The sequence below is a fragment of the Pelodiscus sinensis genome, chromosome 19, assembly GCF_052426305.1.
Source record: "Pelodiscus sinensis isolate ZL-2025 chromosome 19, ASM5242630v1, whole genome shotgun sequence".
NCBI lineage: Eukaryota > Metazoa > Chordata > Testudines > Trionychidae > Pelodiscus > Pelodiscus sinensis.
The window spans coordinates 14,328,611-14,355,345 of NC_143070.1; the positions used below are offsets into that span (position 1 = coordinate 14,328,611).

The window sequence follows — 26,735 nt, forward strand, 5'->3', positions numbered from 1 at the left end:
GGCAGGTACCCGGGACCCTGCGCTGCTACGTCTGTGTCAGTGCAGACACACTTGGGGTGCAGCAGGACGGGGGCTCCTTAAGGACATAAGAGCGGCCATATGGAGTCAGACCAAAGGTCCATCCAGCCCAGTGTCCTGTCGGCCCACAGTGGCCAGTGCCAGGTGCCCTAGAGGGAGTGAACAGAACAGGGAATAATCACATGATCCCTCCTTTGTAGCCCATTTCCAGCCCCTGGCAAACAGAGTCCAGGGTCCCCATCCCTGCCCATCCTGGCTAATAAGTAGTGAAGAACCAAACCTCCATGAACTTATCCAGCTCTTACTTAAACCCCTTAAAGTTGCATCTCCACTGCAGGGCTCAACTCAACATAAGTTACAGAAAGTGAGCTACGTCAATTGCGTATCTTATTTTGAAATTGGGAGCATCTACACAGCACTTATTTTGAAATAGAGCTCTCTTCCTTCGACTTCCCTTATTCCTCGTACAATGAGGGTTACAGGAGTCGGAGTAAGAAGTCCTCCAGCTTGGCAATATTTTGACCCAATTTCAAAATAACTACCTGCTGTGTAGATGCGGACTAAGTTATCTTGAAATAAAGTTGCAGCATGTACGTACCCTTAAAGTGCTGGTCTTCACAACATCCTCTGGCAGGGAGTTCCACAGGTTGACTGTGCGCTGTGTCAAGAAAAGCTTCCTTTTGTTTGTCTTAAACCTGCGACCTATTCATTTGATTTGGTGACTCCGTGGTCTTAGGTTATGGGAACAAGTAAATAACTTTTCCTTATTCACTTTTTCCACACTAGTCACGATTTTACCGACCTCTATCCTATCCCCCCTTCATCTCTTTCCTATGCTGAAAACTCCCAGTCTTTTTCACCTCTCTTCTTATGGGACCTGTTCCAAACCCCAAATCATTATTGTTGCCCTTTTCTGACCCAGAGCTGGGACATTTGCTCACCCCCCTGTATTCATTCTGGGGTAGATCTGTCCCTGCCATCACACCCATCCCTTTGCATCTGATGAGAAACAGTCACATTCCACACACATCCCATTGTCCTGGCACAACCAAACTCTGACCTTGCTCTAAGGTAGGATCAGAGGAAGGTGTATTCTGCATTTGGTGGGCCTGGCTCTTACCATTGAGGAGGAGTTCTTGAACAAACAGATTCAGAAAGAGACAGACAGAGAGACAGACAGACAGACATGCAAACTCTCTAAAATACAGAGTGGGTTTCTGTTTTGTGACGTAAGCTACAAACTTCTGCCAATCCAGCTGTAGGGGAAGCCATGGACCAGACCCGTTTGATTGGCACGGAGAGCGCCAGAAAGAGATCTACAGCTACGGCTCAGGGCATCCTTAGGGAGGGGAGTCGGGAGGAGGAACGATCTGCCTCACAGGAACACCAAGGACTTCACCAAGGGCTCTGCCGCCTTCCCAAAAGTGGAGGGAAGGGGGGTGGGCAGGAGCTCTTGTCCCTCCTCTTCCTGCCCCTCCCTTCCTCATCCATGTCCGAGGCAGAGCAGGCTGGGAGTCCCCAACCTCCTGCCCGGGTGCTGAGAGCAGCCTCTGGCCTGAGTCACTGCCCCACACATGGCACTAGGCATGGGGGGAGGGGGGTTGAGTGCTGGGAGGGTTGATAACTGAGCAGGGGGAATTAGCAGTGGGGGCACTAATAGAGGAGGTGGGCAGTTCGCAGTGGTTAGTGGCTGCGGTGGGTGGGGGATTGGTGTCTGGGGCATTTATTGGCTGACAGGGAGGGGGACGGGGAGAGCTAGGGGTCGGAGGGGTTAATAGCTGTTGTGGGGGTTTCATGGCCAGGGGGTTAATGGCTGAGGGGGAGGGATTAGTGCTGAGGTGGAGGGGGGGTTAGTGGCCAGGGGGGTTCATGGCTGAGGTGGGGGGGTTAGTGGCTGGGGCGGTTAATAGCCAGGGGAGTGAAAGGCTGAGGAAGGGGGTTACAGGCTAGAAGGATTAATGGCTCAGGTGGGGGTTTAGTCCCAAGAGAGGTAAGTGGCTGAGGTGAGGGGGTCAGTGGCTGGGGCAATTAATGGCTGGGGAGGTTTAGTGGCCAGAGGGGTTAATGTCTGGAGGGCGGGAGTTACACACCATGGGGGTTAGCTGCCAGGTGGAGAGGATAATGTCTGAGCTGAGGGGGTTACAGGCCGGGGTGGGGGTAGTGGCTGAGGTGGGGGAGTTAGTGGCTGTGGGGTTAATAGTTGAGGTGGGGGACTAGAGGGGAGGGGGTTAGTGGCTGGGGCGGTTGATGGCTGGGGAGGGGGTTTGTGGCCAGGGGGGTTAATAGCTGGGAAAGGGGGATACATGCCAGGAGGGTTCATGGCTGAGGTGGGGGGTTAGTGTCTGGGACGGTCAATGGATGAGCTAGGTGGGGATTAGTGGCCAGGAGAGTCAAGGGCTGAGGTGGGGGGAGGGGGGGTTAGTGGCCAGGGCATTTATTGGCTGATGGGGTGATCTAGGGGTCAGAGAGGTTATTGTCTGATGTGGGGGTTAGTGGCCAGGGGGGTTAATGGCCGAGGTGGGCAGGGGGTTAGTGACTAGGATGGTTAATGGTTGATCTAGGTGGGAGTTAGTGGCTGGAGGGGTCAATGGCTGCGGGGGGGGGGGGGGGGGGGGGAGGGTTAGAGGCCAGGAGGGCTAGTGGCTGATGTAGGGGGTTAGAGTCTAGGCAGGTTATGGTGGAGGTTGGGGGTTCAGCGGCTGGAGGTGGGGGGGTGGGTAATGGCTGAGGGGGGCAGGTTAGTGCCCAAGGGGGGTGCTCAGATGGCAGAGAAGGATCCGGGCTCTGGGGTTGAGCAGCAGCTGGATTCCCAGAAGGGGCGGCACGTGTCCTTCTTCCAGCGCTGCCGGCAGACCCTGCCCAGAGACCCTCGTCCCTGGACACCCCCAGCTCCTGGCCCAGCTGTGGAGGCGTTGGGAGCGGGATGCGGTTTCTGTGGGTCCTGAGCAGCCGTTAGGCAGTGGCTGTGAGGCTGAGGGGGTCACTGGGTGATATGGACCAGGCTGAGGGGCTTCTGGAGCTGTCTCAGGGCCTGTCTGGAGGGGTGTGAGCTGGGGGCTGTACACGCGGTAGTGAAACGGGAATTCGAAGTAAAGCCCTTAACTCATATTAGCTGTTAAACCTCTTTCCAGGAGGAATACCTTATTTGAAAATAAAAAACGCTGTGTAGATGCGGTTATTTCGAGAGAAAACCCTTCTTCTGAAATAATCCTTAAACCTCATTTCATAAGGAGTAAGGGTTATTTTGAAAGAAGGGTTTTCTCTATACTATGTCTTAGGTACAGGCAGTCCCCGGGTTACGTACAAGATAGGGACTGTAGGTTTGTTCTTAAGTTGAATTTGTATGTAAGTCGGAACTGGTACATATTGTAGGGGAAACTCTAGCCAAACATTTCTCCAGAGCTCAGTTTTATTCTCCCACACCTCACTTCCCTCAGTCTTTTATTCTCAAGCTGAGGTGTCTGCTGAGAAAAGCCGCTCCGCGTCTCCCTGGTCTGCTGGGGGGAAGCAGCTAGTACGGGGTTGCCTCACCCCGTTTGTAAGTAGGGATCTGATGTAAGTCGGATCCATGTAACCCGGGGACTGCCTGTATAATACACCACATATGGATTAAATACATAGTTTTCCACAGGCCATTTCTGCATTGAATCTTTTCCCTTTTGCAGCAGAAATTGGAGTGCAACTATGAAACTAATACAATTCCCTCTAAATTCTTTAAAAAAAACCAACAACAAATAGTCTGGTAGCACTTTAAAAACTAACAAAATATGGAAATGGGATCAGGAGCTTTCATGGGCACAGCGCACACTCCAGTCATCTGAAGCAGCAGGCTGTGCCCACGAATGCTCATGATCCCATCGACATGTTTTGTCTCTAAAGTGCTACCAGACCATTGGTTGTTTTTTAAATTTTTCTTCTTTACAGACTAACTTGGCTACCCCTCTGAAGCTCTAAATTCTTAATAGCCCTCATCATGGAACCTGGTCAATTGACAAGGTCTGACTGTGTCAATTTACTTGGAGGAAAAGAAGCAAATGCAGAAGGAGGTTCATATAAAATGCATTTGAAGCTGTGAGTGATTGAAGAGTGTTGGGGGGTTTTAAGTTGTACAGAATGACATCACCACATCAGTGTCCACATGCTGCTGCCGCTGTGACCAGCCTCAGCACCGTCCCCTCCGGGCATGTGCTGCTCCAGCTCTGGCTACTGCTTCACAGGCTGGGGGGCTGCATCCCTGGAGAAGAGCTGAGGGGGTGGGTTCCCTACGCCATCCGAGACCCCAATGTGTAACCACTTCATTCATTACTATGTGTAATGCTGGCCTGCCACCAGGGGGCTGTCTGCTGGCAGCACACTGCGTCCCAAACGGCTCAGTCTCAATTTACAGAATGGGATGAAAATGAAGGTTCTCAATTAACCATAGTTAACTCAAGTGATTAATGCAAAATAAATTAGCTAGATTTTAAAAAGCAGTGGTAGATGGAGCCTGAGCTACAGAAAGAAAGTGGCCCCCACCTACCCACGCTGAGACCCTGCACCCCCACCCCTTTCATTCATACCCCTCAGATGGGGGGTGATTAGTGAGCACAGCTCTAAGAGCAATAGAAATATTATTTGTAACGGGGTTCGAAGGACGGGAATGCAATGCAGGGACTCAAGGCAAGAGATAAGACAAATATTTGAACTGTGACTTCATGTATTAACTGACTAGAGACATTTAACTCTGCAAAATGTGTGACACGCTCCCCCACAGCTGCATGTGGGGCACTTGCAGCATATTTCCCCCTTTCTCAGTCAAATCAGCTCAGGAAGTTCTTTTCATTGTGCTGGCTGAGTTACAGTAATAGAGGAGTCAGGCTGGTGCTTAAGCAGTTACAAGTTTACTAAAGAAACTTATAAACATACGGTTACAGTGGCTATTGCTCTACTTCTTAACTGCTAGCAAATAAAGGTCTTAAATGGCTACAAAAAAACCCACACACACTGGTTGTATAAGTTCACCAAAATAATGGTACCACAACAACAACATAGACTTATAGAGCTCTAATTCTATGCAGGCACAAAGACAAAAGGACATATACAGGTACAATTTTTACCCCCTTCTGCGTCTCTCAATTCCAGCATAGTCAGGCTAGGATCGGTCACTCAATTCCTCATAAAGCCGAAGACAAGGCTGGGTGTCCTCGTGTGGACCTCAGGAGTCAATCACCTAACCTTACCAGCAGGTGGTTGATAGATTGGTACTCCAAGTGAGTGCGCTACTGGGCCCATCTTTATACCCGTGGGCTCACGTATTCTCTTTCTTATCGAAGGTGCCAAATTGTGCTGGTTCCTCTTTGTGAGGCCAGTTCTTACAAGGGAGTTGTGAACATAATTTACACTTGTAAGAGAGAGATAACTAAACTAGGAGTACTGGGCATTCTTTACTCAGCGGGAGATTCCTCTCCCAAGATGGTTGTGTGATCCTATCAATATCGGTGCTAGCCAAGGGCAGTTTCTGCAGCCTCTTAGTCAGCGATTGGCTTGAGGCCCCTCTTATCTATGTTCACAGTTGTCCAGGGTCAGGAGGAGCCAGCGTATCCCGCCTTCTGTCAAGGCATCAAAGACTATGCTGATTTTATTGCTCTCTGTGTCCAGTGTGCTCTGAGGCACCTTAGAGGGGCAAGCAAGATGGATGTGGAAGGGGGGTTCTGTCCGGCTACAGAAGCCTGCTTTAACCCCACTGCACCACCTCCAAGGAGCCACTAGCAGTGCCCAGCAGTTGCCCACATCCTGAAGCTCTACCCCAATCACGAATCCTACACCCTACGCTGCCCTAGCACCAAGCACCCCTGCATCCAAACACCCTTCCGGAGGCTGCCCCTAGGACCTCCACTGGCACCCCAACTTCCTGCCCCAAGCTCAGCTCAGCATCTCCCCCCACACTCAAATCCCTTAATCCAAAACCAGAGCCTGCCCCCCAACCCTCTGCCCCTGCGTGGGGAAAGGGAGGGAGGCTGGAGTGAGCAGGGATAGGGCTTCAGAGAAGGGGCACAAAGGAGGCAGGGCCAGGGTGTTTGGATTTGAGGTAGATCCTGGATTGCACTTCAATTCAAAAAGCGATCTCGTACTTTAATACTTGAAATTGCTGAGTCAAGTCCTTGAGAACGGGCCATGCAGAGGCATCTCAGGCTCTGTGACTCGGGCATACAAAGCTGCTGTGCTCTCCCCAGGGTGTCCATGTGTTGGCAAACAAGATCAACTCAGCTATTTGACCTGAAACTCTGTGATTAGCCCCGCTGGTGGTGCACATCGGGACATGCTTGGGTGCACAGAACAAAATTTATTCTGTACACAAATGGGAAATGAGATGCAGCATCAGTCTCTGCCCTGCCAGTAGCTACCCCCACAAGGAGTAGGTGTTATTAGCCGTGCAGGGACAAGGTGCTGAGCAGGTGACAGTCCTGGTAGGGCAGAGCCGAGGCCATGGGCCAGTGCTGCAAGGAAGCCAACTGGCCAGTGAATGGCTGCAGCCCTGGGCGGGAGCTGCGGAGTAACTGTCCCTGGCTAGAGCAGAGCTTTTCCAGTACGTCGGGGTTTGCGCAGTTCGGTTCAGTGGCTCTCACCCCTCCCCTCCCGCTCCCCATTCATGGTTCCACCGCCCTGTGGGAGCCTCCAGCAGCGGGGGGAGGGGGGGGGAGAGGGGGAAGGGGGACGGGATGTTGAAAATGGATGGCAACCAGGAGAAAGTGGCTGAGCCCAGCCCCAGAAGCACCCCACTCACTGGGGGGAGAGGGCAGGAGGTAGATGAGGGGTGGCGGAGCTTAGAATCAAAGTGCCTCCCTGGCTGACTCCAGCGCTCAGCCACCGCATGTGCCCCACCCGCAGCTGGGCGCTCAGTAGGTATTTTTGAAAATGAAATGAAAATGTCCAGGCTTCATTTCACTCATTGCTCGGGGGTGGAGCTGGGAGGAGGGATTCAGGATTCAGGCTGCCCCAGGGAGAGCGACAACCCCAGCCCCTATTACCAGGGCAGCTTGGGGCCAGGCGAGAAGAACCTGCCATGGCCACGGCAGCTCCACAAGTGCAGCGAGGGGAGAGGGTGCAGGGCCCCCCCGCTGAGGCAGGTCTAGGTCCAGGATCATGTAATCAGAGACGATTAGGGCTGGCAGAGACCTCAGGAGTCATAGTCCGACCCCTCCTCCCCCAGCTCCAAGCAGGACCAGCCCCAACTCAACCATCCCAGCCAGGGCTTGGTCACACCTCTAGGGATGGAGATTCCACCCCCTCCCTTGGGAACCCATCCCTGTGCTTCACCACCCTCCTAGAGAAAGAGTTTTTCCTGATATCCAACCTAGACCCCCTCCTCCCCTGTAACTTGAGCCCATTGCTCCTTGTTTTATCAAAACTCAGGGCTCTGGGCAGGAGGGTTGCTTGGGGGTTTCTTGCTGCTTCTCACTGGCCTAGGAGCTGCTCTTCTGTGCTTCCACAGTCCCTCCCTCTCTCTGCTCAACTTTCTGGGGCAGAATCTACCTTCCACCCTTCCGCTGACCTGCCAGAGCCCCTCTCCCCTCTGCACCAGGCCCTGCGGCTGCCACTGCCTTCCTGGGAACCCCGGGAGGGGCTGGCTCTGCTCTGAGCTCTGCCTGAGGATGGGGGAGGGTAGAGAGAGTGTCTGGCAGGTTTCCTATTTCACATCAATCTCTGCCCCATGCCTGCACCCAAAGCCCAGGGCTCTGGGAGAGCCTGACTCCAAGTGTGTGTGTGTGGGGGGGGGGGGGGTTTGCTGGGCGCTGCCCCCTCTGAGAATCAGCCCAGAGACCCCTGGTAACTAGTTCATGGTCTGAGATTGGCTGGTTTGTTCTGATGCCTGTTGCTCCCCAGAGCAGTGTGGGGACTGGGGGAGGGGAGCAGCCCCCACATGGCTGGAGGCAGCGACGCAGGCCCCGGGGAAAACGTTCCCTGCCAAAACATTGGCCTGGAGCTACTGCACCCCCCCACTCCACACAGGTGGGTTGTGCACCAGAGTGGAGCCTGCCCCCGAGCTTGGGAACCTTGCCTGGAGCAGTGGGGTTACAATTCCGGGGTGCAGCAGGCCCAGCCCGACGGGGGGCAGTGTGGGAGCACCACAAAAGGTCCCCTCGGTGCACCAGTCACCTCTGGGCAGGAGCATTGCACCCCTTGAGGCCTGACCCACCGCGTCTGGGTGGCTCTGACCTTCACCTCTGACTTATCCCTCAGGTGCGGCAGGGCTAACAACACACGTTGATGGTACGATGAGCTCTCGTGGGCACAGCCTGCTTCTTCCACGGGAGCTCGTCACCCGGCCTCATGTGTGGTCAGCCTCTAAGGTGCTGCAGGACTGGCCGTTGTTTCTGAAGAGTTTCCAGTTACAGGCGAACTCAGCTTCCCCCCCCCCCCCCCCCCCCGGGGCCGTGTCTACACCTCAAAGAATATTCAGAAAAAGAGACGAAAATTGCAGTTGGCAATTTGCGTCTCTTTTTCTGCTTTTCTTCTGAACGAGGCTATTCCGACATTCGAGCAGTCTACACAGGCACAAATGTCGGGAAAAAACCCTCTTTCGGAACATCCCTTCTTCCTCGTACCACGAGGTTTACAGAGATGTCAAAAAATGCCTCTGTTTTTCCAAACAATTTTTCAGAAAAGCAGACTCGGTCCTTGGACACAGCAGACCCTTTCCAGGATATCCTGGGAAAACTCTGCAGTCTAGACGTACCCTGAACCAGACTTACTAGTTAGCTCCAGCTGTCAGGCTCAGTGCGGTCAGGCTCCAAGTCAGTGGGTTACCCACGCCGAGCTGCCTGCGGAGCAGGGGACATGCCGTCCCTTCCAGACTTGCACAGCACAGATCAGTGTGATCCTTTTCATCCCCCACCCTCTATTGCCCCTGTTCCTCCCTCCCTTTCTGTCCTGGTCCCTTCCCTCCAGCCTGGCCCCTCTTTTCAGTTTCACTTTCGTGTTTTTGTCCCTCCCCTTCCTGTCTCCTCCTTTTCCTTCTTCTCCCTCCCTGTCAGCGCAAGCCGGCCTGGCCGATCAAGGGGCAAAGAGCAGACACACACCCGACCACCATGGCCGCCAGAGCCACGCCTGGGGAATTGCAAGAGGAAGCCACTTGCTCCGTCTGCCTGGGGTATCTGACGGAGCCGGTGACTATAGCCTGTGGGCACAACTTCTGCAGAGCCTGCCTCACCCAATACTGCGAGGAACGGGAAGCGGGGGGCCTGACCTGTCCCCAGTGCCGGGCCCCCTTCCAGAAAGGGCAGTTCAAGCCCAACACCCAGCTGAACAACATTGTGCAGAAGCTGCGGCAGCTGGGGCCCAAGCCAGGGGATGGGGAAGCGGGGGATCTGTGCGAGAGACACCAGGAACGACTCAAACTCTTCTGTGAGGACGATGGAGCCGCCATCTGCTTGGTGTGCGAGAAATCCCGGAACCACAAGTCCCACACGGTGGTGCCCATCGAGGAGGCGGCCCAGGAGTACCAGGTGAGAGCTGCTGCTGCCTGTAGGGTTGCCAGGTGGTTTCACAAAAAATACTGAACATGGTGGGAACATGTCTGGTATTTGCAATCTTTTTTATTTACCAGACAGAAACCGCAAAACTGGACCGTCTGGGCCAGTCCTGGACACCTAGAAACCAACTGCCTGTGCCTCATGAAACCCTAACGGGCCCCAGGTTTATCCCCTCCCTAGGCAGGGCCAGCTGTTCCCAGCTGGCTGCTCGGAGGGAGGCAGCTCAGTGAAGGGGCTGGTGTCCCAGGGGTGAGCTCCGGGGGCCATGGGGAAAGATCCCGACTCCTTTGGGCCGACACTGGGAGTCTCCGCACGCTGATGGCGAGAACGGGGCTGGCTGCTCGCTGCGCACCTGTCACCCGCCTGGCAGGGGGAGGGGCAGCAAGAGGAGCTGGGTTCAGTATCTAGAGGTTCCCTTTCAATAATGTAACACAGAACCAGCTCCCGTCCCTACCCAGCAGCGGTGGAAAAAGTCCCCCTGAAAGTTACTTGAGTAAAAGCCCTGCTACTTTGAAAACAATGTAACTAAGTAAAAATGAAAGTGTCCTTCTGGAAAAGGACTTGAGTTAAAGTACAAAAGTGTCATCTTAATTGCACTCAGGTATCCAGAAGTAAAAGTAGCCGTCCTGTGGAAATCAATGATTAACCACCTGAGTTATCGTAGGGCACCATTAGTTTTCATGTATATGCACATACACATATATATCTATACTTATATGTGCGTGTAGGTATGTATGTGTGTGTGTGTGTGTGTGTATATATATATACATATATTATATAATATATACACACATATACTATACATTTCTATTTCAAATCTGGAATTTAAGCACCCCATTGCCATCCCTCACAGGACCCCCTCCCTCCACACACACCCTGTCTCCCTCCCAGATCCCTCACTTTTCATTATGGCAAACACCCATGGTCCAGAAAATTCCATCATCTATTTCCCAAGATTACTGGATCAAAGTGGTTCAAATGCAGCAGGCTTTTCACATCCCTGGCTGAGGTGGGAGAGACGCTGAGGCGGGATGTTCATCCCCCACCGTGCTGTATCCTGCAAGGTAGTCCTAAGCCTATGTCAGTGATATGGGTCTCATTTTTGAAGTGAAGGTGAGGGTCTAAAGGGGCAAATCTAGGAAGTACCAATCTTTGAGCCCTGTGCCAAGTTGACTTTCCTTAAGAGTGAAGATTTGGCCTTGGTTAGAGGAGCAGAGTGGATTTCATTTAGTATTCTCCTGGCCCAGTCTTGCTTTGATTATAATTACAGTCTAATGATGTTTTAATAGGTATGATTTTACAAATATGGCTGTCTCTTAAATTATTTTATTTTTGTCTGGGGGAATTGGCTCTTTCTGAGAACTAAATCAGCCCTAACATGATTAAAATGAAGAAAATGATCCTTCTGGAAAACTGGAGATCAGGAGTGGGGAAACTTTTTTGGGTCTGGGGCCACTGACCTATAGAAAAATCAGTCAGAGGCCACACAATTGAGAGGCAATACCCCCAGGAAATAAAACAGCCCCCCAACCCTCCTGATGTGGCCCCCAGTGGAGACACCTCACTCCCCTGGCGTTCCAGCCTCATGTGGGAGACCATATCAAAAGCCTTGCTAAAGTCAAGATATATCACATCCACAGACTTTCCCATATCCACAGAGCCAGTTACCTCATCACAGAAGCTAATCAGATTGGTCAGGCATGACTTGCCCTTTGTAAATCCATGTTGACTATTCCTGATCACTTTCCCCTCTTCCAAGTGCCTCAAAATAGATTACTTAAGGATCCCCTCCATGATTTTTCCAGGAACTGAGGTAAGACTCACTGGCCTATAGTTCCCTGGATTATTGTTCTTCCCTTTTTTGAAGATGGGCACTACATTTGCCTTTTTCCAATCATCCGGGATCTCTCCGGATATCCACAACTTTTCAAAGATAATGGCCAAAGGCTCCTCAATGACATTTGCCAACTCCCACAGCACCTTCGGATGCATTAAGTCCGGACCCATGAATTTATGTACAATTAGCTTTTCTAAATAGTTCCTAACCTGTTCTTTACCCACCACAGGCTGTCCATCTTCATCCCATCTTGTGTCACTTAGCGCATTAGTCTGGGAGCCCATCTTGTCCGTGAATACAGAGGCAAAGAAAGCATTGAGTACTTCAGCTTTCCCCACATCATCTGTCACTAGGGGTATGTCTACACTAGAAAGTTAGTTCGAACTAACGGACGTTAGTTCGAACTAACTTTCCTATGCGCTACACTAGCGCTTCGCTAGTTCGAATTTGAATCGAACTAGCGGAGCGCTTAGTTCGAACTAGGTAAACCTCATTTTACGAGGACTAACGCCTAGTTCGAACTAGCTAGTTCGAACTAAGGGCTGTGTAGCCCTTTAGTTCGAACTAGTGGGAGGCTAGCCCTCCCCAGGTTTCCCTGGTGGCCACTCTGGCCAACACCAGGGAAACTCTATGCCCCCCTCCCGGCCCCGGACCCCTTAAAGGGGCACGGGCTGGCTACGGTGCCCGTGCCAGGTGCAAGCCTGCCAGCACCCAGCTAGCAGACCCTGCACCTGGCACGGCACAGAGCCACCCACCCGATGCCCCCCAGCCCACCCCCTCTTGCCGGGACCAGGCTGGCGGCTCCCGGGAGCTTGCCCTGGACCGCAAGAGGCGGGCACCTTCCTGGGCTAGTGCGGACATCGTGGACCTCGTCCACGATCTCCGCACTAGGCACAGGAAAGTGGCCGTCTAGGGCAGGAGAGCTGCCAGCCTGGCCACCCAGGACCAGGTGTGCATGAAAATCAAGGGGGTCCACTGAGACCCCCGACACTGAGCCCTGAGCTTACAATGGCCGTCCTGGGTCAGACCAAAGGTCCATCTAGCCCAGTAGCCTGTCTGCCCACAGCGGCCAACCCTAGGGACCCTGGAGGGGATGGACCGAAGACAATGACCAAGCCATTTGTCTCGTGCCATCCCTCTCCAGCCTTCCACAAACTTTGGGCAGGGACACCACTCCTACCCTCTGGCTAATAGGACTCCATGGACCCAACCTCCATGACTTGATCTCACTTCCCTTTAAACTCTGTTCTAGTTCTAGCCTTCACAGCCTCCTGCAGCAAGGAGTTCCACAGGTTAACTATTTGCTTTGTCAAGAACAACAACTTTCTCTTACTAGTTTCAAGCCTGCTACCCATTCCTTTCCTTTGGTGTCCTCTAGTCCTTCTTTATGGGAACTCAGGAAGAACTTTTCTGAATGCACCCTCTCCACCCAACCCCTGCTTTTACAGACCTCTATCCTGTCCCCCCTCCGTCTCCTCTTTTCTAAGCTGAACAGTCCCAGTCTCTGTAGCCTCTCTTCATCTGGGACCTGTTCCCAACCCCTGATCATGTTAGTTGCCCTCCCCTCTCCCAGCCTTTCTCTTCCCCTCTCCCACCTCCTTTTCCCAGTCTCCCCCAGTTTTGTTCAATAAAGACAGAGTCAATGTTGGAAGAAACGTTATCTTTATTTTGTACATCAAGAAGAAGGGGGGCTAGGGAAGGGCAAGTGGAAGGAGGTGAGGGAGGAATGGGGTACGAGCCCCCGATGGGGAGGACTGGGCTGGCTCTGCGGGCTTCTGGGGGTGGAAGCTCTCCTGCAGCCCCCCAATTACTCCCTCTCCCCAGATGGCAGCCTGCGGCAAGTGCAGCCGGGCTGATGGCCGAGTGGTGTGATGTGCCCAGTGTGGGCACTCAGGGCACTCCAAGCCAGAACTTCTTTGCAAGCGGGGCACCCCTTAGAACTGTGTGTCCGGGGTGGGGGTCGGGACCCTTTAAGCGCAGCCCTCGGCTAGCCTGAGACAGTATCTCCATGCTCTAAGTCCTCCTTTTATGCCCTGCCGGCACTGCTTCCGGCCATCATTAAGCCCTGTTCAGAGTCCACTCAATGTGGACTTACTAGTTCGAACTAGCAAAACGCTAGTTCGAACTAGTTTTTAGTTCTAGATGCGTTAGTTCGAACTAGCTTAGTTCGAATTAACTAATTCGAACTAAGTTAGTTCGAACTAGCGCTGTAGTGTAGACGTACCCTAGGTTACCTCCTTCATCCAGTAGGTATGAACACTCTCTCTGATCACCTTCTTCTTGTTGACATGCCTGTAGAAACCTTTCTTGTTATCCTTCACATCCTTAGCCAGTCGCAGTTCCATCTGCGCTTTCGCCTTCCTGATAACCCCCCGGCACTCTCAAGCTATACATTTAAATCCCTCCCTGGTCATTTGTCCAAGTTTCCACTTTTTGTAAGCTTCCTTTTTGTGCTTAAATTCACCAAGGATTTCCCCTGTAAGCCATCCGGTCTCCTACCATATTTGCTTCTCTTGCTATGCGTCAGGATGATTTCTTTCTGTGCCTTCAATAAGGCTTCTTTAAAATACTGCCAGCTGTCCTGGACTCCTTTCTCCTTCATGCTAGCATCCCAGGGGATTCTGCCCATCAGGTGTCTGAGGGTATGTCTACACTACCCCGCTAGTTCAAACTAGCGGGGGTAATGTAGTAATCCGCAGTTGCAAATGAAGCCCGGGATTTGAATTTCCCGGGCTTCATTTGCATGAAGCCGGCCGGCGCCATTTTTAAATGCCGGCTAGTTCGAACCCCGTGTCGCGCGGCTACACGCGGCATGGAGTAGCTAGTTCGGATTAGGAAGCCTAATCCGAACTAGCTACTCCGTGCCGCGTGTAGCCGTGCGGCACGGGGTTCGAACTAGCCGGCATTTAAAAATGGCGCCGGCCGGCTTCATGCAAATGAAGCCCGGGAAATTCAAATCCCGGGCTTCATTTGCAACTGCGGATGACTACATTACCCCCGCTAGTTCGAACTAGCGGGGTAGTGTAGACATACCCTGAGGGAGTCAAAATCTGCTTTTCTGAAGTCCAAGGTGTGTATTTTACTACTCTCCTTTCTTCCTTTGGTCAGGATCCTGAAATCTACCATCTCATGATCACTGCTTCCCAGGTTGTCACCCACCTCTACTTCCCCTACTCGTTCCTCCCTGTTTGTGAGCAGAAGGTCAAGCTGCGCACAGCTCCTGGTCAGATCCTTCAATGCTTATACCAAGAAGTTATCCCCAACATTCTCCAAAAACGTCCTGGATTGTCTGTGTACTGCTGTATTGGTCTTCTAACAGATGTCAGGGTGAGTAACGTACCCAATGAGAACCAGGGCCTGCAATCTGGAAGCTTCTCTCAGTTGTCCAAAGAAAGCCTCATCTACCTCATCCACCCGATTCGGTGGCCTGTTGCAGACACCAACCACAACATCACCCCTTTTGTTTCCACCTCTAAACTTAACCCATAGACTCTCAACAGGTTCTTCTCCCTCTTTATACTGGAGTTCAGAGCAATCGTAGTGCTCTCTTACATATAGTGCAACTCCTCCTTTTTTCCCCTGCCTGTTGTTCCTGAACAGTCTATACCCTTCCATGACAGTGCTCCAGTCATGTGAGTCATCCCACCAAGTCTGTTATCCCAATTAAATCATATTTCTTGGACTGGGCCAGGGCCTCCAGTTCTTCCTGTTTGTTGCCCAGGCTTCTCGCATTAGTGTACAAACACCTCAGGTAACCAGTTGATCGCCCTATTTTCTCCATTCGAATCAGGGGTCTTCCTTTGTTGCTTGTTCCTCTTTGCATTTCTTCCCGGTATCCGACTTTCCCACTCCCCTCAGAGTTTTGGTCACCATCGCCCGACGAACCTAGTTTAAAGCCCTCCTCACTAGGTTTGCAAGCCTGCCCGCGAAGATGCTCCTTCCTCTCTTGGTTAGGTGGATCCCATCTCTTCCTAACAATCCTTGTGCCTGGAACAGAGTCCCATGGTTGAAGAAACCAAAGCCCTCTCTCCGACACCACCTGCGCAACCACGCATTTACCTCCTCAATTCGATGATCCCGGCCCAGTCCTTTCCCTTCGACAGAGAGGATGGACGAGAACACCACTTGCGCTCCGAGTTCTTGGATCTTTCTTCCCAGCGCTACATAATCCGCAGTAACGCACTCAAGGTCATTCTTGGCCATATCGTTAGTTCCCACGTGGAGAAGCAGGAAGGGGAAGCGATCGGAAGGTTTGATCAGTTCTCTCAGCCACATCCTGAATTCGAGCTCCCTGTAAGCAGCACACCTCTCGAGATTCCGGGTCTGGATGGCAGTCGACCCTCTGATAAGCAGAAATGTAGGGGATAGTGAACTAGTGATGTGACTAGTTGCCTCCCCACTCACACCCCCCCTTGCTGCCTATGTCGGAGAGAGGCCCAAGGGGAGGAGCAGGAGCTGGTGCCAGGGGCAAGGGAGGAAGAGGCGCAGCAGGAAGCAGCGCAAGCAGGAAATGAAATAAGAGACGTAACTTGAGCTACGTTAATTGCTTAAGTCGAAATAGCTGATTTTGAATTTGGGAGCATCAACACAGCAGTTATTTGGAGACAGAGCCCTCTGCCCCCCACTCCTCACTCTAGGAGGGTTACGGGAGTTGGAGTAAGAAGCCCTCCAGCTCGACATCATGTCGCAGTAACGGCTTGTGTGTCGACGCGGAGTGTGGGATTTCGGAATAACGGCTTTGGGAAGAATGTTTTGCCGGCTCCTGTCTCCCACCAGCCCCTGCCGGCTCCCTGGCTTGAGGGGCTGCCTGAGGTGCTGCCCAGAGTGGGGCTGATGGGGCAGGAGCACCTTGCTGTGCGGGGTGAATGACTCACAGGCAGCAAAAGGGGAAGGGAACCAGGGTGGCTCCCACCCAGCCGCAGTTACCAGCGTCTGTTCCCCCAGACCGAGTGTCCCCTGGGCCTCCCCGATCTCCAGCTGCATCGCAGCTCCGCTCTGTGCTGCCAAGGGGGCTGCCCTGGCACCAGGCCCTGAGCTGCTGTGGAGGGAGCCCCCAGGAGAGCCTGGGCAGGCAGAGGAGAGCCGAGTGTTGGTCTGGCTCCTGCCTGGCTCTGGGCAGAGCCGTCCCATCCATGGGGCAGTTCGGGGCAGCCAGTCTGGGCCTTGAGCTTTGGGAGGGAGGGGATGAGACCCAGGGAGGCCTGCAGGATCACCGGGGGGCCTGGCACCAGCAAGGGGGCACCAGACTGGGTCACTCCGCTCCCTGCTGCCATGGTGAGTGCAGGTGCCCAACCCTACTGCCAGCACCAGCCCCCAGTAATGACTCACAGGGCTGGTGGGAAGGGGTGAATGGGGGGTGCCAGCGAGCAAGTGAAGGGCGGGAAGGGGCAGGATGGAGTGGGGCAGAGCTTAGGGGAAGGGGCAAATGGGGATTGGAGGGGGCAGGAGGGGACATGTGAGGGGCAGGGCAGAGCGGGGCAGGGCTTAGGGGAAGGGGTGCAGTGGGGACAGAGCAGGGTGGGAAGAGGCAGGGCTGGGCCTGCAGGGAGGGGAGCTGTGTCAGGCCCCACCGCCCCAAGAGTTGGGTCTGGGTCTGGGGCGTGGTGCAGTGATGTTCCTGCCCTGGCTCCTCACTCTCACTGGCTGGAGGGTCCATTCAGGGGCTCCCCAGCTGTGTCCCCTCTGGCCCGCGCGTGGGGACGTGGCATCTGAGCTAACACAGGGGTGGAGATGCCCTGAGTGGCTGCAGGAGGCAGGTCCCCTGTGCAGAGCCAGGGTCTCTGCTCCCACGGTGCCTGTGGGGCGGCTGGGCTGGGCGGCTGCTTCCTTGAAGGTGGGTCCCTGGGTGTGTGCAGGAGGCCGCTGGGCATGACGCTCGCCCCGCCGGGCAGGCAGGTGATGTGTGTTTGTCACCCACTGCCCTGCAGGAGAAACTCCAGGAGGCCCTGGTCCCGCTGAGGGAGGCGCTGGCGAAGGGCCTGGAGCTGACGGCTGAAGAGAAGGCGAAGAGCACAAAGTGGCAGGTGGGTGTCTGGGTTTCTCTCCCTCAGCTCTTCCCGTGGCAGCCAGCCGGATTCAGAGGCCTCCATGACGTTGCCCCACAGCCCCTCTGCAGCCTGGTGCCAAGGGGCTGTTCCCTCCCCTTACCCCCCCCCCCAAAGTCCCTGCAGCCTGTCTGCCCCGGCCCCTCACACACTGGAGCTGGGGACTGGGCAGAGGATTCACCCCCTGGCTGAGGTTCAGCGTCACTCAGCCGGCTGGGCCGGGGCCTGAGTCTTGTGACCATTGAACCAGCCGGGGGCGGGGGAGCTCTGTGAGAAATCTGCCCCAGAGCACGTCTGCAGGGCACCCACAGCTGGCACCTGAGTCATTGCCCAGGGGGCTTCCCAGCTCCCAGCCCCCTAGCTAGCTCCACCAAGGCCGGCTGGTGCCTTCATGCCCCACTGCAGCGGGGACACCCCCTGGGCAAGCAGAGCCAAGGGCAGGTCATGGGAAAGCCAGGCAGGGCCCGGCCACTTCCCAGCCTCTGCTGCCATCGTGTGGTCACCTGATCCCTAGCTGGGGACAAAACGTCTCTTCTGCTTCCCCTGCTTCCCCGCAGAGTGTGTAGGGTGCGAGGAGGGCACTGGCCAGTCGCTGGGCACACGGGCACGGGGCACTTGGCCAGGCTGGATGAGGCCATATCCAGCCCTGGCAGTGCCCTGGGTGCCCAACACCCATGAGCGCTCAGGATGACCCCAAAGGGTTGTTGGGCGCAGCCCTGGGTCCTGAGCACGGCAGCCCTGGGAGCAGGCTGTCAAAGAACAAGTATCACCTGCATCTTGCTCCCCCGGGTGTGTGCGCCCGGCCCTGGCACCCAAATCTCCCCAGATACCCCGTGCAGTCCCCTGCGCATCGCCCCTCTGCCCTCAGTTCCTCCACTATGGAGCTGTCCCTGTGAACTCAGAGCCAAAACAACCCTCCAGGGTACAGACCAGGAGTCCGGACTCCTTGTTTATGGGGAAGTGACAGACCCGGCTCCCCAGCGGGAACTTTCTGGTGTGGTTCCCAGGGAAGTAACTGTCCTCGCCCCCCCCCCCCCACAGATCGGATCTTCCCTGCTTCTCGGGCTCCCGTTTACTCTCTGCTCTTCCTTCTCCAGAGGAAAGTGCAGGCGAAGCGGGAGACGATTGCTGCTGAATTTAACAAGCTGCACACGCTGCTGAGGGAGGAGGAGCAGCTGCTTCTGCAGAGGCTGGCGGAGGAGGAGCAGGAGACGCTGCAGAGACTCCAGGAAAATGTGGCCAAACTCTCCCAGCAAAGCACCACCCTGCAGCAGCTAATCACAGAGATGGAGGGGAAGTGTCTGGAACCGGCTGTCGAGCTGCTGAAGGTGAGATGGCATCAAAGCTCTGCCCCCAGCCAGAATTCCAGCTCGGATCCATGGTCCCGGGTCCTGGGAAGGAGAGTAAACGCAGTGAGAAGGAGAAGTCCCGCGGCACCTCACATTTCTCATGGGAGGGGAGACCCAGGGAGGGCCTGGGAGTGACATGGATGAGGCAGAAATGACACTGAGCTAAACTCATCGCTGCTGTGACTCCAGGGCATGGGGGTTACAAACACAGGTCAGGTCTACACTGCAATGTTAAACCGGAAAAAGAGTCGCAATTTGCATCTCTTTTTCCAATTTATTTTCCAAAGAGGCTCTTTCAAAACGGCACGTCTACACGGCACCGAATTTCAAAGGAAAGTGTTCTTGCCACACTCCCCTTCTTCTCTGTAGAATGAGGTTTGCAGGGACGGCAGAAGAGCACATCCGCTTTTTCAAACTTTTTCCAAAAAAGCAGAGGCGTTGCTTACACGTGGCGTTGCTATTTTGGGATACTGGCAGTCTCCCGAAATAGCAGTTCAGATTAGATGTGACCACAGATTCTGGGACGTGCAATGGTGGGGCAGGGCCCTAGTGGGGAGAAAAGACGCAGCTAAATTCTATTGCACCTGCATGAAATGAACGGCAAAAGGGTGTGTGAGGTTTTACCCCAGAGGGATGGTGAACCCAGATGGGCAGGTTTGTTTTCTAGATGAAAAGTGGTTGGGCAGCGTGAAAAGTGGCTGGTTTTTGCACGTGGTGTTCATTGAGCTCCTTGCTTTTCTTTCTCCTTCCAGGGTGCAAGGGACACTCTGAGCAGGTAGGAGTCTGGTGCACGTTGCTCTTGCGTTCTTGGAGGCAGCTCTGGGATGAGGGGCGCCCGCAGCATCCAAGTGATGGGGGGATGTTTGTATCCTAGGAGCAAAAATTTGAAACTCCAGGAGCCTGAAGCCGTTCCCACCGACCTGCAGCACGTGTATCGAATCCCAGCGCGCTGCCTGGAAATGCGAGAAATGCTCAAGAACTTCGCTGGTGAGTGGAGCCCCTGGGCCATCAAGTCGTTTGGTGACAGAAGCTCTGGGCAGGTCCTAGATGGACCTGGCTGGGAGCTGGAGGCTGATGGGCTCAGTGCAGGGGAGTTTGCTGCTATTTACACCCGCCTGCTGGCACCCAGAGCCGGCCCAGCTACAGGCTGAGCAGGGGCTGTGAGGCCTGGCCTGGGCCCATGTGCTGGGGGCTGCGCTGACGGGTCATGGAGGATCTGTCTGTGTCTCTCCCCACTTTCTGCCCCCCTGGGACCTGAACCCCTGCCCCCCGCTTTGCCTCCCTGGCACATGGCTCTATTCCCCACCTCTGCTCCCCCGTCCTCCCTTCCTTCCCCCTGCCCTTGTACCTGCCCCTCCCCAACGCCCTCTGCACCCTGGAGTCTACCCACCACTGCACCCCCTTTTACTGCCTGGCAGCCGCCCCTCCCCTTTCCTTCTGCTGCCCTGGTGCCTGCCACTGCCTTCACTGCCCTGTTCCTTAATGCCCCTCCCCTGGTCTCCCACCTCCTGCCCTTCTCACGCCCTGTGCCCTCGTGGGACCTGCCCTCTCCCCATCCTCTCTGACCCCTGCACCTGCCTGCCCCTACCCCCCATGCCCACCCCTCCTCTAGCCCTGTACCTGCTCCCCCCGTCCCTCTCCTCACACCTCCCTCTGCTCCCCTGCCCTGCCGCTCTTCTCTGATACCCACCCCTCCCCTTGCTCCCCAGACCCCTTCATCCCCCTGTTCTGTGCCCGCTCCTCTTGCCCCCCCTTGCCCTTGGACCTGCCTTTCCCAATCTCTCCCACCTCTCTCCCAGCATCAACAGCCACCTCCCCTCCCCCACTGACACCTCCCTGCCCCTCCTGCCCTTGCCCCCATTGTCTCCTCACAGGCAGAGGGACCCTGACTCCCCTCAGACAACATCCCACCATCACCACCACGGGGAGGCAGGTTAATTTGCTGCTCATCCCAGGGACCAGCCCCTGCCCCGGCCCCGGCACTGACTCTGTGACTCTCTCCCCAGTGGACATGACTCTGGATCCAGACACGGCTCATCCCAAGCTCGTTGTGTCCATGGATCGGAAAAGTGTGAGCTGTGGAGCCACGCGCCAGGCTCTGCCCGACACCCCTGCGAGATTTGAGAAATATACCATAGTCCTGGGTGCTGAGGGGTTGGCGGGCGGGCGGCGTTACTGGGAGGTGGAGGTGGGAGACACGACTCTCTGGCACCTGGGGGTTTGCAGGGACTCTGTGAGCAGGAAGGGGCAGTTCTCATACAAACCCAAGAACGGATTCTGGGTCATGACACTGAGTGATGGGAAGTACGAGGCCTTCACCTCCCCCATGACCCCCGTCCCCGTGAGCGCCAGGCCACGGCGGGTGGGGATTTTCCTGGATTACGAGGCGGGCGAGGTCTCATTTTACAATGTGACTGACAGGTCCCATCTCTTCACTTTCACCGACACCTTCTCCGGGACGCTCCGCCCTTATTTCCTTATCAATGCCAACGGAGCCTCCCTGACCATCTGCCCAGTACCGGTGCCAGCCGGAGAGCATCCTTGTACAGTGAACTGAGACTCTCAACCTCAGCTGCCCTTGGGCTCGTTATCGCAGGGGCTGCAGCTTGTGGGGTCAGAGGGAGATGCTCTCCTGTCAGCTCCCCCTTCACTTCCTGCCAGGGGTAGCGCATGGGGGGAGGGGGAGTGACTGGTGCTTGATTGGGGGAGGGTCTTCGCTGCACCCGCTAAATCCACCCCAATGAGGCCAGCTCAGAGCCTGGGTCTGGGATGCCGTGCAGATGTAGCCAGAGATCCCTGCGGCACAGACTGCCCCCTCCCAGCACTGACCCCATGGGGATGGGATCAAAAGCATCATGTGCCTGACCTCTGCCCCTCCTCCCCTCTAGGCTTCCACATCTGGGAGATGAGGGAGAGGAGAGGGGGAAAGAAGGGATTAGGGGGACCCAGCAGCAGGGGCAGAGGGGGTGCAGGGCAAGTGGGGTGCCGGCTTCAGGAGTGCAGGCTGCAATATTGGGGCAGCTGCTGTGGGCAAGGATGGGGAGGAGGGTGCAGCAGGAGGAAGGGAGGTGCCCAGATCAGGGGAGGGGGAGTGTCCCGGAGCAGACACTGGTAGCACTGGGAATTGGCTCATATCTGCTCACTGAACGCCGCCTCCTGGCCAGTGTCCCCTGTGTCAGTCCCAGACCCGGCTCGCTCTCAGGCCACAGCCTCCTCTTCAGGACACGACCACTCCAGTGTCTCTGGGCCCCTCTCAGGCCTGGCCTCGGGCCCTGCAGCCTGGGAGTGAGGTCAGGCCAGAGCTCCCCTGCCCTGTGTCAGGAAGCCTCCAGCCTCCCTGGCAGCCAGGTCCCGTCTGCTCCTGGGCTGGAGCCAGAGCGAGCCCTCCCCTCTCCCTCCAGGAGCCCTTAGTTAAACAGCCCCCAGCTGGGCCCCAATTAGCAATAATGGCCTCAGCTGGGGCTTTGCTCTCAGCCCTGGCTTAGGGCAGGGTTTGCCCATAAAGGGCCAGTGCAGGGCAGATGCCCCATCACAGGGAGGTAATGAGGGGAGGGGAGAGCGGCCCCAAGGAGGAAGAGCCCCTGGCAGAAATGGCAGAGCAGGGCAGATGAGGCCTGTGAGTGATGGCAAAGTCCCAGCCTTTCCTTGCCCGGGGCAGTCTCTGTCCATATAGGCGAACTAGGCGGTTGCGTAGGGCACCAAGTTAAATGGGGCGCCAAATGGTGGCGCAATGTCATTGAGGGGTTTGGAGGTGGGGGTGCCGATTGCATGGGTTGCCTAAGATGCCAGTTGCTGGCAGCTAGTCTAGGGCTGCCCCTGCACAGAGGGGACTTGCACAGCTGCAGGGGTCAGGCAGGGGAGTGCTGGGGCCCTGCTGTAAGGGCCGCTTTGCCCTGCAGACTCAGCCGAGGGGGGAAGCTGGTCCCAGCATGATGGAGGGGTGGGTGGGGAGAGCTGCTGTCACGGATCATGGGTCATGTGAGTGGTTGGCATGAGTGAATTCACAGTAAGCGAGCTGACGAGAGGCCATTCTAGGGGCTGAGTCAGTGCCCCAGAGGATTGTGGGCTTGTTTACAACTCTGAGAGAAAGGACTGTGTGAAAGTAAAGACCGTGTGTGCTGAGGAGACAAAGCAGTGCAGCAGGAGGAAATGATCCAGATACGAAGGAGTAACAAGGGAGGAACCTGACCCAGGACACTCCGTTGCTTATCGCTCCTGGATAGGTGAGCAGAATTGGGTGTTGGAAGCAGGGTGCTCCAAGATCGGTCGCAAATGCACCCACCAGTGGTGAGATTGTCGGACATCACCCCCCTGGAACTGCCCCTTGCCGAGGGGATAGACACCACACCAATTTCCCACGCAAGTCGGAGTCCATCAATTCAGCATATTGGGGGGACGTGCATGTCGGACTTCCGCCGCAACCGAATTAACCAACATTACCTGGGGTCTGGCCAGCCCCGGAGGGTGAGTGGGATGTGTGAGTGTGTCTGAGTGTGTGTGTTACAATTGGGTTAAGAATTAGGCTGCTAAATTGGGTTAAGAATTAGACTGTTAATTACTCAGTTGAAACATTGCTTTTAGCCTGCTTTTAATGCTTTTTAATTGCATCTTACTAAAATATAAATATTGCTTCTGAATGGCTCCTGAGTTGCTCAAGAAAGGCATATTAAAAGTGTATTTGGGCTACTGTGGATTCCTTGTTCTGTAATGTCCATCAAATGTCCTGCACAACCGTGCCCTCTTGCCACATGGCCGCAGGTCAGCCGACTGATGTCTGTCACCAGGACTCTGAGGTGGAGCTGCAGGACCATGGAGCAGTCGGAAATGGCTGATACCCAGCCACCAGGGACCCCGCTTGCCCTTACCCTGGTCCCAGGGCAGCAAACCCTCCACCAGCCTTGCTCCGAGCATGGCTCCGCACCTGCAGGGCAAGCGCCGATGCTGGCAGTGTGTTGGCTGCACCAGCAGGGCAGGCCCCAGGATAACGTAAACTGCGTGGCTGCCCAGGGTCCCCCCACAGCTGTGTGCCCCTCCCACTGCCCTCAGAGGCGTGCTGGGATGGGCTGCTCCAGCCACACCTGCTCCCCTAGAGAGGCTTGTACCACTTGGTGGGGAGGGGCCCAAGGGGCCTGGCTTCCATGTGCGGCGGACAGCTGGGCTCCCCCTTGGTGCAGGCCCCATCTCCCCACTGCCCCCAGGTGTCTGTGCTGGGCCTGGGGCAGCGCTGACAGTCACAGGATGCAGCGATCCCGCCCGGGCCCCAGGCCCACCAGCCATTGAGAAGGGCCGGCTGGACTGCGCAGGGTGGCTTTTATCCAGCCCGGATTGACTCTGGGCACTCAGAGGCCCAGCGTTTGTAACGCCGACAGCACTGCTCAGCCAGAGTGCGGGGATTGTTGTCGCTCTTTGAAAACACCCCGGATCCCAGAAACAACAGGGACCTACAGCCCTTAGCTCTCATACTGAGCCCTGCCCGTAACGCGCCTGTCGGGGGAGAGGCCTGTCACAGGGGTATGAAACAGAAACTTCGTATGAAAGAAGAGACAAAAACCGCAATGAGTGTAATCGTGGACCCACTGAAGTTAATGCTAAAACTCCAGTTAACATTAGTGCAGAATCAGTCACCTTTTCCCTACACACAGACGCGCACACACACACACTCTCTCTTGCGCACGCTCTCACTCTCTCTCCAGAGAGAACATCCACCTTCAAATACACAGAAAAACAGCAGAGATTAAGTCTCCCTGATGTAGTCATTCCTTTAGGGTAGATGAGTCTCAGGGTGCATCTACACAGCAGTGCTATTTTGGAATAGCAGCCGTTGTTCCGAAATAACGTTGAGAGCGTCTACACAGCAATTCTGTTATTTTGAAATTAATTTGAAATAACAGGCGGCTTATTCTGTAAATCTCGTTCCATGAGGAATAAATCTCCCAAAATAGCTATTTCCAATAGCGGTCGTGTGGACGCTCCGCTGCTGCTATTTTGAAACAGTCCCTCCCCAGAGCCATTCAAAGTCATTACTCCCCAGTGCTTTCTGGGGCTCTAACTTGAGGTAGTGCGTCCACATTAGGGGAGCCTTCCTTGGACTAGTTTTGAGGCTTCCCTGTAGTGTGGATACGCTATTTCGAAACAAGCTATTTAATTTTTTTTTCAAAATAGCGGTGTCAGGGGGTACACCCCTGTCAGGGGTTTCGGCCCCCTCCTACCTGGCCTGGGGTTTGCTTCTCCAGGGAAGGGAAAACGGGTGGTAGGAGGACCCAGGCCCTCCCGCTCCACCGGGTCCCAGCCCAGGGCCCTTTAGGCAGGGCCTATAGCTCCTGCCTGCTCGGCGGGGAATCCGGCCGGTATAGGCCGAGCCAAACTTTATATCCTTTGCCCTGGGCTGCTTCCTACCACGCCCCAGTTCTCCTGGGGCCCATTCGCCTCTGAGGCAGAACCTGCCGGGGTTGTGGGCGCGCTCCTGCCACCCTAGGTCAGTGGCTGCTTTCTCTGGGTCAGGGTCCGGCATGGGCGGCGACTCTGGTCCCAGCTGCTGTAGGAACACTGGCCCGGTCTGGCCTCCTCCCTCACCTTGCGGACTCCCTGACTGCTGGGCTCCTTCTGCCTTTATACCCGGCCGCTGCTGGGAGCATGCCCAGCAGAGTCGGAGGGGCAGGGCTTCCTCCGCCAGCTGGGCCTGGGCTATCCCCTGTTCGTCAGTGCGGGGCCTGTCCGCGCCGTCACACAAGGATATTTAAATCCTGGGATTCATTCGCAACTCCGGTTACCCACATTTGCCTACCTAGCTCAAACTAACAAGCTAGTGTAGACGTACCCTCAGTGTTTGAAATGTGTTACACTTTCAATTACATTTTACAATACAGCTTTGAAAGGAGGTGCGGGTGGAAGCTGATTGGCTGAGGCTGGGGGAACAATCACTATATAAAGGCCGTAGTGGTGGGACCAGGACCTGGGGGAGGAGCAGAAGCTGCAAGAGGCCCATGCAGAAGAAGGCACGTGGGGAGCAGCTGCAGCCTCCCCCCCTTCCCCCCCCCGCAGAATTCCAAGGTTGCCCCGTCAACGGCTGCTTCAGCTCCCCAGCCAGCCCAGGGTGGCGAGAAGCAGCTACCCCAGCGGCCCAGCAGCTTCTGTCTCTGCCCCCAGGGGGCAGCATCTGCCTCAGTCGCTCCCCCTGGGGGCTGGGGCTGCACTGTCTAGTCAGCTGCTTCTACCAGGGAGTGAGTACCACAGCCCTCCCCATTGCAACCCCCTGAGAGGAGCTGCCATTGGAGCAGCTCCACCTTCTCTGCTGTGGGCAGCCCCATTAACTCCCTACAACCTCCCAGCTCCCTGCCCTGAGCCCCCATCTCCTGCTCCGGTGGCTGCATCCCCCCCCCCCCATCGCTTAGACCCAAAGATCTCCCAGAGCTCTTCCTTGAAACCTCCATCCCTCACCCCCCGCCCTGATCTCCCAGCACCTGCCCTGACTCCTCACTCCACTCCCTGCCCTGAATCTCGCCCCCCTCCCAACCTGCCCTGAGCTCCGAACACACCCAGCTCTCTGCACTGAGCCCCCTCCCACACACCTCCAACCCCCTGCCTGACTCCTGCGTCCCCCCACTGAAAGAATGAAGGACTCTGGGAACTCCGGGCACAGCTGCAGTGTTGCTATAGATGGGGCTGGGCCTACCCAGAGGCAAACGAAATAAATAATTATATCTGTTTGCAAAGAATTCCTGCTTGTCGGGCTCGTCTTGTTCGGAGTCTCCCCGTCTGCCGCAAGGGAATGGAGGGTTGGAGTCTGGCGGGAGCTGCATGGTGCCCCACTCACTCTGGTACCGCGTTGCCGCTCACGCACGTCTCCAGCAAGTACCAGAGCCCCCGACGAACTGACAGAGCCGCTGGGTCTTGCGTAGTGGAGATTGGCCATTAAGGGCTCAGGCACAAGGGGATTCACTGCCTAGGGCAGCGCCACCTGCTGGTTGCCTCAGGA

The 26,735-nt window shown here is 55.5% G+C and overlaps 1 protein-coding gene across 1 annotated transcript; it reads left to right on the forward strand.

Moving 5' to 3' along the window:
* Nucleotides 1-9,027: 9,027 nt before the first annotated feature.
* On the forward strand, nt 9,028-25,771 carry LOC149522200 (E3 ubiquitin-protein ligase TRIM39-like). The gene is made up of 6 exons (XM_089770602.1): nt 9,028-9,503; nt 17,295-17,390; nt 18,509-18,739; nt 19,513-19,535; nt 19,635-19,747; nt 20,767-25,771. The coding sequence occupies exons 1-6, from the start codon at nt 9,087-9,089 to the stop codon at nt 21,315-21,317; spliced, it is 1,431 nt and encodes a 476-aa protein (XP_089626728.1). The 5' UTR covers nt 9,028-9,086; the 3' UTR covers nt 21,318-25,771.
* Nucleotides 25,772-26,735: the final 964 nt, after the last annotated feature.